Here is a 13,756-nt window from a genome sequence, read left to right on the forward strand (position 1 = left end):
TAAGCGTTTAAGTTAAAAACATCATATTCTAGCCTAAGTCTAAGAAAATAAATATCACTATTCTATGCATGTGTCATGGTCTTGAGTTGCGATGCTGTCGTCAGCCGTACGTGAATGTCTTGCCTTAACCTGAGAAATATAGTAGCATATGGTTTGAGTATTTAAAGAAATACTCAGTAAGTGACCCACTATTGGAAGTTAAATGCAAGAACATGCAAATGCAATGACAAGACCTATCATTTAAATCCATTTTCCTACGATACTGTCCTAACGGGTAATTTGGATGTATACCATATACTCTACACACAGTCCATACATGCGAGTATGGACTCACCAGTCAATTCACACACCGCTGGGCCACCTTCCTTGTCAGGCGAGCGTACTCCAGGAGCTCCTTAGGTCAGACACCCGTTAGAACTAGTAACCGTCACGGCAGCATTAGGTTAACCATAATGATCGTACCCCTGCCTGATCGTTGCAGCATTACGATAACCATAGTGATCGCATTCCTGCCTCGTAATGTACGCCTCCATACTATCGTGAAGGCTAAGGGGTATCCTCTAATGTATGAAGTCCCAACATTTTTTCATTTTCATTATCATTTAATACCACCCCGCTAGCGTTCCGTACATCTCATATCATTTTTCATACCACTTATCATATCTTTCATGCATACGCTAGTGTTGTATTTCATGCTAGTTCGTCGTTTTGCATGTCAATCATATCATATCATATCATTCAAATTACATAAACGTATCATATCATAACATTCCATGCTTCCAGACATAATAATTTTCATCATATACATATCATACCATAGCATATCGCATCACAATATATCATATTATAAACATATCAATTTATCACATATGTCGTACCATAACATATTTCATATCGTCTTCATATCATATCACAATATATATACATCCATCATTCACATGTCGTATCGTAATCATATCATATCGTAAACACTTCGTGGCCATATCGTTCCTTAACTTATCATAGCCTTAACATTCTTATATCTCATAGTCATATCGTTACATGAACATACTCTAACGCTATCGTTCTATCGTTCTATCAATCTATCATCATCTCATCCCTTCCTACCCATATCCTAACCATATATTTTTTTATCAATCTCTCATATCCATAGCAGTTCGAGACGTAACCTAACCTTAACGTTTCGTAAACACATCTTACTTCTATTGTTACATTACGTTTAGTGCATCATTCTCGTATCATATCTCAAACATATCATTAAACACATCACACCGTAAATATTATCATACAATTCACATATTATAACATAACATAAACATAATATAAACATATCGATTCACAGATAATTCACACATATCAGTATATATGACATATGCAGAACCAATGTCAACATCAAATATAACCATGTCAATAGTAAGATCACTTACCTAATTAGCTTATGGGTGTCACCAATATATCCTTAATGAAAATTCGATTCTATCCTTTGAAATCTAAGTTAACCAATGTGTGCCCATAACATCAGTTTCAAATTTGAACTCTATAAAATTATTTATGTAATTTACATTTGTCCATTGTTAAAAGTTTTGAAATGTTATATATATATATATATATATATAATACTATTTTCACTAAATATCTTATTATTGTTGCACGGAATTTTTAAGTTATTTATTGATTGATTATTATTATTATTATTATTATTTTGACATTTTTTAATATTTTTTTGTTTGTTTATTTCTTTTTATTATTTATTTATTTATTTTCGGGCTATTACAAGTGTGATAAACATAATAATTATGTGATAGTTGTATATTGTGTGCTCGGGTAATTAATTACCAAAATTATCGAAAGAGGGTGATTCAAGTCATCCTACAAGGTGGATCTTAATCTTATTGCATATTTTTCTATGAAACATCAAAGCGTTTGTCGTGGACCATTATAGATGGTCCATGCTCTTCGGGAACTAATGATTGACGTATGAGTTGAGTGGTCACTGTCTTTATGTGTCGGGTATGGTCGAGCTAGAAGATCTTAATTGAAGATGAGTTATATGCAAGTGACTCCCTTTTTAAAAAGAAACCCGAGTTTAGTGACTCCATTTTTTAATGTCTGACCTTTTGGTCGAGAAATATGTATTGGGTTTTGTTGATATATATTCTTTCAAATGAGTTTAATTTTTTAATATGTTTTTATTTTTTTATACTTAAAGCTCTGTCTGTGAGAGTTCCACGTTGGTTGGGGAGGAGAACAAAACACCCTTTATAGGGTGTGGAAACCTTCTCCTAGTATACGAGTTTTAAGGACTTGAGGGTAGCTCAAGGAGGACAATATCTGGTAGCGGTGAGCTTGAGTTGTTATACAGACATTAATTTCAAACTTCCGAATTAAAAATCAATTAGGGGCTAATTATGTTTATAACTCTTGGAATGTCTCATGGAACGTTACGAGTTTTTGGATAGATTTTGTGATGTCCCACATTGGTTGGGGAGGAGATGTGAAAACCTTTCCCTGCAAAAGGAAAGGCTCAAAGAGGACAATATCGGCTAACAGTGAGCCTGAGTCGTTACAAATGGTATCAAAGCAAGACACCTGACCATNCAAGACGATGTGCCAGTAAGGAGGCTAGGCCCCAAAGGGGGTAGATTTGGCGGGGGGTCCCACATTGATTGGAGGAAGGAAAGAGTGCGAGCAAGAACGTTGGGCTTCCCGAAGGGGGTAGACACAAGACGATGTGCCAGTAAGGACTCTAGGCCCCAAAGGGGGTGGATCTGGCGGGCTCCCACATTGATTGGAGGAAGGAAAGAGTGTGAGCGAGAACGTTGGCAGGGAAAGGCCCAAAGAGGACAATATCGACTAACAGTGGGCCTGGGTCGTTATAAATGGTATAAGAGCCAGACACCTGACCATGTGCCAGCGATGAGGCCCTTCCCTGAAGGGTAGACACAAGGCGATGTGCCATGGGTCATTACAAATGGTATCAGAGCCCGACACCTGATCATGTGCCAGCGAGGAGGCCCTTCCCTGAAGGGTAGACACAAGGCGATGCTGTGCCAGTAAGGACGCCGAATTTTTGTAAAATAATATATTATTATTATTATTATATATATATATATTTTTTAATACCATTCAACCATTTCCCCCAGGGGGGTCCCACATTGATTGGAGGAAGGAAAGAGTGCGAGCGAGAACGTTGGGCTTCCCGAAGGGGGTAGACACAAGACGATGTGCCAGTAAGGACTTTAGGCCCCAAAGGGGGTGGATTTGGCGGGGGCTCCCACATTGATTGGAGGAAAGAAAGAGTTTGAGCGAGAACGTTGGGCCGTGAAGGGGGTGGATTGTGATATCCCACATTGGTTGGGGAGGAGAACAAGACCCCCTTTATAAGCGTGTGGAAACCTTCCTATAGCAGACGAATTTTAAAGCCTTGAGGGGAAGCCTGAAAAGAAAGGCCAAAGAGGACAATATCCGCAAACGGTGGGTCTGGGTCGTTACAAATGGTATCAGAGCTAGACACCTGACCATGTGCCAGCGAGGAGGCCCTTCCCTGAAGGGTAGACACAAGGCGATGTGCTATGGGTCATTACAAATGGTATCAGAGCCAGACACTTGACCATGTGCCAGCGAGGAGGCCCTTCCTTGGAGGGTAGATACAAGGCGATGTGCCATGGGTCATTACAAATGGTATCAGAGCCCGACACTTGACCATGTGTCAGCGAGGAGGCCCTTTCCTGAAGTGTAGACACAAGGCGATGATGTGCGAGTAAGGACGCTGAATTTTTGTAAAATAATATATTAATTTATTTTTATTATTTTTTTAATACCATTCAACCATTTTTTTCCCCCGAAAATAATAAGGGAACGATAAAAGAATTTACTTTTCTTTTAAAAAAAATCTTTAAACCCTACCCATCTTCATCTTCGTTGTTTCTTTCCATCTCCCATTTTTGCCACTCGCCGGAACGCCTCCACCGCCACGCTGCTTCAGCCTCTCACCGTCACGCCAACTACTGTCTTCTGCTGCATTCCCTTCAGCTATTGTTCTCTCACCGTCGAGGTCTGTTCTGTTCTATTTTTTGTTTCTCCTGTTCAATCAGCTTCTAAGTAGGCTACGTTTGTAACGACTTCAATTTCGAGTTAGAAATCCTGCTAATTCTGATCGATTATTATTTTTTAATCCAAACAAGATTTTAAGTCGTAATGGAGGGAAATGATTGTAAATCCGTTTTGATGTGAAATATTTCTCTCTGTTTCTCTTTTCCTGGGAAGCGTTCAGTCGATTCTCCCACTCTAAGCTATCAAATCCCAATTTCTACCGATTTCGGTGCGGTTGGATAAGCTGTTCGATATTTCCTGCTCTCTTGACTATCAATTTCTACTTCCTAGTGTGATATAGTGGTCGGCCTTTCGAGTATTGGCTATACCATTACAGAATTCGTATATGGGGAAGCATTTGCAGATTTGAGCAATATTTCTGTTCAGTTTCATATTGATATTTCTGTTAAAAAGTATATAGTACAATTGGATTGTGTATTTTACGCAGAAACGAAACTACAACTGAAAACAGAATGAAGGATTGGCTTCAGGGAGAAGTTCTGATTTATTTTTTGGGGCTAGAAAAATTCTTACTCTTTGTGGTGTTATTTTGAATTTAAAGCGAATTAGATGTCGATATTTAGTGGGGTGGAACAAGCATTCTGTTAATTCATAGAGTTCGTTGGAGGTTTTATTTTCGAAGTGTAGAATCAATTGGAGATGCGATTTCAGTTAGAACTACATTTGGTGTGGGTATGAAAAGTGAATGCTAAAAATACATTTGGGCGATTGACCGATGTCTGGTTTATTAACCTCATGAATATTTTTTTTCTTCGTTGCAATTGGATAGGGTAATATTTTCTTTTCTAATCCATATACACTGATCGTTTGTTATTTCATACTACTTATAACCATTCTGAATTAAATTTAAAGGATGAACCTACAGAACTTCAAAACTTCCTGTAAGATACGTCAAAGCTTAAAACCTTTTAGGACCTTGAGAAAATGCATATGATTTGAGACTGATGGATTTTTTGTCCACAGCAAGAAGGATGGCATGGAGGCAGATTATCTCCAACCATAGGTCTATACTGCAACCATACTCAGCTCCTTTATTTGCTAGATTCTTTTCAAAATCTATCCCATATGTCGGTAAGTGCTTTATTTGTTTTAATTTCTACAAAAATTTTATTCTCATCTGAATCCAAGTAATGAGCCTTATGCTTAATTTGGTTTCTGGAACATGGATAGTAAACTGACTTAGGTTGTCACCCAAAAAGAGGAGAGGAAGAATGTATGGTTTACTGAATGGTTATGTGAATAGGCAAGGAAATGGAGTTTATTTGTTATCTCTTTGTTAAATGAATTTATGGCAGTCTTGTTGTCTGGAAATTTTGTGAGTGGTTTGAGAGGAACTGCAGGGTTTTTGAAATAGTTGAGAGGTCTTCGGAGGTGTTCATCTGGGAGGATGTGAGATTTAATGGGTCATTATATGTGTCTGTTAATTGGATTGTTTATAATTATCAGCTTGGTATCATTCTTTGGATTGACTCGTAGTTGATGATTCCTTTCATGAGCTTTTTTTTTTGTATGTCCTTGTACATTCTCCCATTTTCCCCCATGAAAGTTTGTTTTCTTAGAAAGATACCTTTATTTTCTTAATGGATTTACTGTCTATTAAATGGGAGTGGGAGAAGAAAATATGATCTAAGATTTCCGAAAGTTGAAAAGTATTACTTAATTTTCTGTACAATAAGTCATATTATGCTTAACTAGTATTGTGATCTCTGTCTTGCTTGCCAGTCATCTTGGTTGCTATGATTTCCTTTTGTGTCTGTGATCAGAATTGTTTACTTACTCAGAATCAAAATGAAATCAATTGGAGTCGGAATGTTATTCTTTTCATGTTGTTTACTAGGAGTTATTTGGAATTGGAATCACTAACCCATCGATGTTAAATAATGTAAATCAGAGAGAAAAATTGTAAGACAATTAATAAAAAAGTTGTTGGTCTCATTATAGATGAAATAGAAAGGATTAGGATGTGAAGCAGTTAATGAAAGGTGGTGGACCACAAACTAAAGAATGAGAATGCGATAGATGGAATGAGATTGATGAAGGTTTAGGAGAGGAATGAGAGTACCTCTTTTATGGGGTAGGGATTCCCGAACTAGTGGCGTGTCCCACCTATTGGTTCCAATTTCGGATTCCATAAATACTATCAATGGAAATGAAATTTTCATTTCCATTTCCATTCCTTGATTACCATTCCGTTGAAGTAAATGGGGCCTAAGTGTCTGAGTTTGGAGTCAATAAGATAAGATATATATGCGCTTGATTTTTTCACATTTATGTTCTAGTGAAGGTCGGGATACCAGAATTTTTAAATGGTGTTGGGCATGGGGTTGAGTCACACGTGGCTAAACTTGAATCAGAGATCGGTGACTTCCAGAAGCTGCTTGTTACACGCACACTTAAGCTTAAAAAACTCGGAATTCCATGCAAACATGTAAGTATTTCCTTAGCCTGATTCTCATTATTGTTTTTGTAAGTACAAGACTTGGACTTGTTTTATCGCCAAAATAACTAAAGGGATAGGCATTGGCTCATTAACCTGTATTTGATAAGCTTTCTGGAGGTTGCAACTCTAGTAACCAAGAGCATTCCTTCTTTCTTCTGCATATAACTTTTTTGGTGTTAATTTTAGGTAGCTAGTCTAGTCGTTATAATGTATTTTCATTTTTTTCTGCCACTTTAATGATTCCCACTGAACTCTTGTTACAAGAGTTGGACCAGGTCTATTGTTTGTTTTGCCAAAAGACACACACGATACTGTCTTTTAGTTCTTTCTAGATATTACTATACATAAAAAACATATAAATGAGGTGGGAGTGACAGCTTGTGTAGGTCTAGAGCAAAATGATTAAAAAAAAGAAGCATTCACAAGTGTTGGTGCAAGTATACACTCTCGCAGCAATAAGCAATAAGTAGAGTGTCAAGTTCTCAAGGAACCTATTTTTTGGTTACTTCTATTGCTATAAAATTAGATGAGTTCAAGTGTGGATGTGTCGATGCATGTATAATATCAAGAATTTCAGAATATAACTATGCTATCACAAATAGTGGGTGAATGAGACATTTAACAACAATGAGCTAAGGCTAGGAGAGTTGGAATAGAGAAGTTGCTGAAATTTTATGGTGAATTCTGCTCTTTTTAACATATATTCAAGCCCCCTTCCGAGAGTCTTTCATATTGGTTACTCCCATAACCATTTCAAAAGTTTATGTTAAAAGAAAAGCTCTAGGAGAAGACTTATGTCTAAACCTTCCATTACCTTAAGGAAAGCCTTGCAATGGAACTAGAGCGTTAAAGGGGGGTTCACTTGTGCTCTATCTTTCCAGATAAGAGAAACAACTATGAGAGCAGAGTGGCCAACTAAACACACAATTTTTACTAATAACAACTCTTTAATAAACAGAAATCACACATTCAGAATACTTCAGCTACAGCCACACCTCCTGCCTTACGCATACAATTTAGCTCCACATATTCATTTGTTTATACAACAAGTTCTATCTTAGTCATAGAGCATATAACAGATTAAAGGAAAGGAGAATAAGAGAGTTATCAAGATTCCTGCTGCAGCTCTTTGATGAAAGCTTCCACGAGTTGGTCTCCTTATTCCTCTCTTCCTTATCCTGTATTCCTTTAGCTTCCCTTTTCTTGTGTCTTCTGCTTTATGCTACCTTTCTTTCCGTGGCTCCCTCTCTTTTTCTCCCCCTTTCTTTTTTTGGGAGCTTTCCTTTTATAGGCTTCCTTGCTTACATTTAAGGTTGAAAAAAGATTAGTCATCCACATAGGTAGCCTCCTATTGGTTTGTTACGTATCCGCGTGGTTTGTTGCTTCGAATTAAAGGCCCATGTGTCCTTGTCGACAGGAATTGCCTCAAGAGTTGCTTCAGCACATGGTTCAACATATTGGTCCAGCCATTTCATCACCAACATAATTGCTTTTAGATTTGCTTTAGCATAATGGTTTGGCTACTCTCTAAAATAAAATAGATTAAGCATACAAGTAGACTAGATTTATCAAAGGACCATAATGAGCTATTTCATGCTAATTAATTAGTGTATATGAGATAACTAATGAGATAACTAATGAGAGAATGTTGAGTATGTGTGCAAGATTATTAACAAAATGACTCGATATAACTCTACTTTTGGAGAGTTGTTAGGGAGAACGATAGTTTCTTTTAAAATTCTCTTGAAGTGTAAACTAGCTCTTTACTATTTTTAATATTTATATAAATATAATATTTATGGATTATTTTCTCTTTTCAAAGTTGGAAGTAGGTAAACATTTTACTTTTCTATAGTCGAAGAAACTAAAATAATTAAAATGGGTTTAAAGTTTCATATACAAGCTTTTATGAACTTTATACTGATACTTTAGTTTTCACAATAGAATAGCTTTAATTAGACTTCAGATCGTTGATATTAAAATGTAATAAATAAGTTTGTTCTTCAGCTCTTTAGTTGTGGGATTATTAGTTCGGTAAGAATTTGTAGGCTGTGTAACTTGAGTTTTGGTCACTTCTTAGGTTTAACGTCTCTTTATAGACTTTGGTTTTTAACAAGTTTTGTTCTTACTCTAGTTATTATTGTTTTGGATTGGAGCCCTTTTATATAGTTAGCTTTGTGGCTCCTTTTGCTACGTTTCCTTTATGTAGGCCCTTTTATATTTGTTTTTATTTCATGTTCTCTTGATAAAAGCGTAGTTTCTTATAAAGAGAAGAATATAGTGTCAAGGAAATATTTGGCTTGTGGCATTGAAGTGAAAATCTGATTACAAATGGCTAGTTAAATAGCATGCATATCTTTGATGTTGAATATTTTTTTTTATCACCAATTTAACTAAACCAAGGAAAGTTACATGTGCAATTACTAGTCTTAGTCTAATGGTACCTACCATCGTCGAAGCTGGTTCAGATGCAACCCCTTTGGGTAAGATCTGTCTAGAATAAAATTATTTGATACTCTATAGATATGCAGTTAGATGCATAAAAAAAATGCTTCCATTCTTGCAGATCTCACTTCATTTCCATAAGTGTACAGAGATCTACAATTCCCCCATTTAGTTATCTTATACAGTTACTGGATTCACACCCCTTTCCCGCTTTCAAGTTTGTTGGTACAGAAAGGGTCCCACACTTACATCACACCTGTTACCTGCTAGTTTCCGCCCTGCTCTCTTTCTGCTAAATTAATCAGTAGTAGTGGGTCTATCAATACCTCACTGCTGACTTCAAATCTCAGTCATGATTATTGAGGAATACAAGTTTTTGCAAGAGAATTTTTTTTTTTATAGATATCTCGTATTTGATTTAGAACAAATATTGGTTTGAATAATGTCTTCACAATGGTGCTTGTTGGCCTAAATTTTCATGTCTGTGGCAGAGGAAGCTGATATTGAAGTACACTCACAAGTACAGACTTGGACTATGGAGGCCTCGTTCTGATGCCTTGAAGGCGTGATGGGTTTAGCTATGTTTACGAGGTGAATGGAATTGTTAGCTGATCCTCGGACCTCAGTTTGTAGAACTTTGAAGGATAGCATTTCATTTTCTAAATCTAAAGCATATCCTTATTTTGCTGCTTTTGAATTGTTTCTATTCATTTACTAAACTATATACGCATTCAGTTCATTTAAGATCATGCATGAATCTTAAATCTAATAAGTGAACTGAGAGTTCAAATTTATATCATCTGCATGACCGGAACAAACGAATTCTGGTAAGTTGGTGTCTGTTCTCTCCAGAACTTTTGTTTTATAGATTCAGTCAAAATTGTAAAATTAAGTCATCCTATGAGAAGCAAGGGGCCTATGATAGATAGAGATTATGAGCCCAATCAAAAGCTCTTCAGAGCGCCCATTTTGGGTTCGATTCTGAACTATTGTCGCTATTTGAAACAGTATCCCCCCCCAACCCCCCAAAAAAAAAGAAAAAAACAAGGCAGGGGCCCACCATTCTCAGTGGTCGTTTTCCTTGTCACAGCAAAGCCACGTGTGAGGCTATGATTGGGACCCATTGAACAAAATGTGTGATGTTTGATAGTCAACCTCCTGTTTGTCATTACGTGGGAGGGAAGTGGTGATGTTGGTTGGTTGGATGGATGCACACGATTTCACCATTATTGAGGCCATTAGGTTTAGAGCCACCACTTGTATTGTGTGTGTTTGTGTGTGTGTGTGTTTCATTCTTTTTTCTTGTTCCTACCACCCACCAAGGCATGCCCATCAATTATTGTTGTTTTTCTTTCAATTATGTGTTCGTTACTAGAAAAATTTCAGGTGCATTGTCAGAATAGGACTCTCCTTTTCCTGCCGCATGTTCTCTTCTGTTATAGCATGAATTCACTTCCATTTACTTTTTTTTACTTCTTTTTATGTTTGATTTTCTAGTTGAAACACTTTCAGGATTTGTTTTAGGTCTCTTAGGTTTCGATAGAAGTGAACCTTCTAGTTTATCAAAGAAGATGGTTTAGAGGGATGAGATTTGTTTTTTCTCTTTTTTCTCCAGATGAACATTTAACAACTGTTCTTAGATTAGGTTTTTGTGTTGCATTCATGTATCTCAGAAAATGTTTCAAATGAATATTGGGGAACACCATAGTGAAGTACGGAAAGGACAAATTTCTTAGAATTAGGGGGCTAATTTTACTTAGTAGAAGAACTCTGCAGCTGTGGTTAAGTACTTGTAAAGGTTCTGAAGTTTGGATGCAAGAAGTCTTCATTTGGTTTAGAAAGTAGGCTACCAGTTGGGAAGAACTCTTTCATTGAACTGAGATTAAGTGACCTATCAGTACACAGATTATCTCTTGCGTGGAAGTATATCTTAAATGTCCTTTGTTTTAAGAAAGAGAACGCCTTTATTTGTTGGCCACTTATAACAAGAAAAAGAGAAACTATAGCTCCTAAAAAGAAAAAGAAAAAAATGTAGCTGAAGAGAACAATTACCCAACCTTATCGAGAAATCAATGTTTGTTTTTGTGAGATCCCCTATCAATTGGAGAGGGGAACGAAACTTTGCTTGCTTGTAAGAGTGTGAAAACTTCTCCTTAGTGGACGTGTTTTAAAACCTCGAAGGAAGTCTGGAAAGGAAAGCCCAAAAAGAACGATTTTGCTAGCGGTGAACTTGGGCTGTTACAGATAGTATCAGATACAGGTACCGGGCAGTGTGCTAGCGAGGACGCTGGACCCCAAGGGGGTGGATTATGAGATCTCACATCGGAGGAAAACGAAGCATTCCTTATAAAGGTATGGAAACCTCTCCCTAGTGCACGCGTTTTAAAACTTTGAGGGAAAATCCAAAAATGAAATCCCAAAGAGAACAATATCTGCTAGCAGTGAACTTGAGTTGTTACCGTTTTCAACACCATAACTCCACTTTTGTTTTGTTTTTCTTCAATAGGTAAGTTACCACATTTGTATTAATTAAGTCATGTTTAACACGAAACAGAAGTCTTCAGAACATGGATTGACCAATCGAAGTAGGAAGAGTGTTGGTTGGGGAGACCTGATAGTGTGTTTAGAGGAGTTTTGACAACTCAAAAGGAAGACCTCCATTTTGTCAGTGTCCTCACCCTCTTTTTCGGATCCAAAACCCCATTTTCCCCACCAATTAAAGGGGGAAAAAAGAAGAACCTAACAGATTGTCAAAGGCTACACCAAAACTTTGTCCACAGGCTATGCTGGAGGATGCTAAGAAGGGCTGCAAAAGGCTGCATTGTAAGTATTTGCTGTTATTTAAGGACTTTCCAACTTTGCCATCTAACTGACTGCTCTTTTTTCTTTTCCATGCCTTTCTGCTTTGTTTTGGTGCCATCCCAAACCATCTGAAAAAGGGTTTATATTTCCATTTTCTGTTTCTTAAATAGGTTTGCTTGCATTATTAGTATAACTATTATATAAAGGTGTCGAGAACCTTTATCTCTCTATAGGTTTGAAGAAACTCGTTTGCTCTAATCCAGATAAGATTCCTCAAATAGCTGATTCTTTCTTGTTCACTGTATTGATAAGAACAACAGATTGATTGAATTCTCACTCTCACATGGCTATGATCCTTTATTTAGTCTCAAAATTGTTAGAAGTTTCAATTCCTTTTAGGATTGACAAGTGATGATTTTAGGATTGACAAGTGATGATTTGGTATGACGTAGAACAATAGAATAGACCCACCAAAACAAACCAAAACAAGAAGTATGAGTGGATAAAATTTCTTGTTTAAATTGTATTGTACACAAGAAAGGCTATAACCTTTTGATCGAGGATATAAACGTTAGTAAATTGAAGTAATTATGTTGAGCTAGGTGTGTATAGGTTTTAAGAAACTCATTTGCTCTAATCCAGATAAGATTCGATTCCTCAAATAGCTGATTCTTTCTGTGGATTAGATTCCTCAAATGGCTGATTCTTTCTTGTTCAGTGCACGGATAAGAACAACAGATTGATTGAATTCTCAATCTTGCATGGTTATAAGCTTTTATTTAGTCATCTCGAAACTTTCTATTCCTTTTAGGATTGACAAGTGATGATTTGGTTAGAATGGACCATCGAAACAAGGAGTCTGAGTGGACAAAATTTATTGTTTAAATTGTGTTGTACGAACAACAAAGGCTATAAACTAACCTTTTGATCGAGGATATAAACGTTAGTCAATTGACCTACGTTCGTGTGTATATTTATTAAGAGTAATTGGATTGGATGTTTTTTTGGATTTAAGAAAGAACATTGAAAGCGTAAAGGAGGAAGCACGTGGACACGTGAAGAACCAGAAATGGAGAAATCAATGAAAGCAACGCTGAAAAAGGCCCACCTTAGCCTTGTTTATCTTAACAGAGAAGAACACTGGGCAAGGAAAAAAGTGTGATATTATAAGATAAGGTACATTCAAACTTACTTTATTTTTTGTACTATGTTTCAAACTTACTTTACTACGTTGAATCTTCATGTGATTTTGCCTCTTCAACATCCCAAATCTATGTTAATAATGTGTTTATATTTCATTTTTCTCTTTTTAGTACCTTCCATCTCCCGAACGTTTCAATCTAACCTCTGCCATAAAAGGGCCAAGCCATAAAATTCCAAGGAGAAATCCTTTAAAATTTTAGATGAAAGTTTGTAACTATATTTTTCATATGAACTATTATCCTAATTTTCATTATAATAGGTCATTGCCACTGTGATGTCCCACATTGGTTGGGGAGGAGAACAAATCACCCTTTATAAGGGTGTGGAAACCTTCCCCTAGCAGACGCGTTTTAAAGCCTTGAGGGGAAGCCCAAACAGGACAATATTTGCTAGCGGTAGATCTGGGTCGTTACAGCCACACAATTTTAGGTCTTAATTTTCGTTCAACAATTTGAAGGGTTTACATTTCAATGGTATTTTTGAAACTTTATTATTTATTTTTTAGTTTGGGGTGAGGAGATTGAACCTCAATTTTGTTAATAAGCAGTTGACCAATTACGTTACGAACTGGCGAACAGAACGAAACTCCTCAGTAAGTAGAAGGATTGGATGGGAGCAATTCAAGTCAAGCTAGACAAGTTCTCTGAGATCTTCTCTTTTGGTTACTCTCATATGTGGGGAAACTATTGAACTTATACTTGATTCGGAATAGACAAGATTGATGTACTAATATCTACAAATGAAATATTTAAC

General features: G+C 36.6%; 1 protein-coding gene and 1 long non-coding RNA gene across 4 annotated transcripts; both read left to right on the forward strand.

The window, feature by feature from the left end:
* Positions 1–3,877: 3,877 nt before the first annotated feature.
* LOC111780577 lies at positions 3,878–9,797 on the forward strand. The gene is made up of 4 exons (XM_023661011.1): positions 3,878–4,054; positions 5,077–5,184; positions 6,393–6,541; positions 9,490–9,797. The coding sequence occupies exons 2-4, from the start codon at positions 5,085–5,087 to the stop codon at positions 9,565–9,567; spliced, it is 327 nt and encodes a 108-aa protein (XP_023516779.1). The 5' UTR covers positions 3,878–4,054; positions 5,077–5,084; the 3' UTR covers positions 9,568–9,797.
* A 1,528-nt stretch (positions 9,798–11,325) lies between these two features.
* Positions 11,326–13,746, forward strand: LOC111780578. Of its 3 annotated transcripts, XR_002812859.1 has the most exons (4): positions 11,326–11,350; positions 11,553–11,821; positions 12,816–12,976; positions 13,582–13,746. It is a non-coding gene; the product is annotated as an uncharacterized LOC111780578 (long non-coding RNA). The 3 variants fall into 3 exon arrangements; XR_002812860.1 differs by lacking the exon at positions 11,326–11,350 and having other exon boundaries at positions 11,450–11,821; positions 13,551–13,746; XR_002812858.1 differs by lacking the exon at positions 11,326–11,350 and having other exon boundaries at positions 11,450–11,821.
* Positions 13,747–13,756: the final 10 nt, after the last annotated feature.

Source organism: Cucurbita pepo, chromosome LG18, assembly GCF_002806865.2.
Source record: "Cucurbita pepo subsp. pepo cultivar mu-cu-16 chromosome LG18, ASM280686v2, whole genome shotgun sequence".
NCBI classification, from domain to species: domain Eukaryota; kingdom Viridiplantae; phylum Streptophyta; class Magnoliopsida; order Cucurbitales; family Cucurbitaceae; genus Cucurbita; species Cucurbita pepo.

Coding starts and splice junctions, on each gene's coding strand:
- LOC111780577 (XM_023661011.1), top strand. CDS start 5,085: ATGGCATGGAGGCAGATTATCTCCAACCATAGGTCTATACTGCAACCA. Junction 5,185..6,392: donor AAAATCTATCCCATATGTCG/GTAAGTGCTTTA, acceptor TTTATGTTCTAG/TGAAGGTCGGGATACCAGAA. Junction 6,542..9,489: donor TCGGAATTCCATGCAAACAT/GTAAGTATTTCC, acceptor TGTCTGTGGCAG/AGGAAGCTGATATTGAAGTA.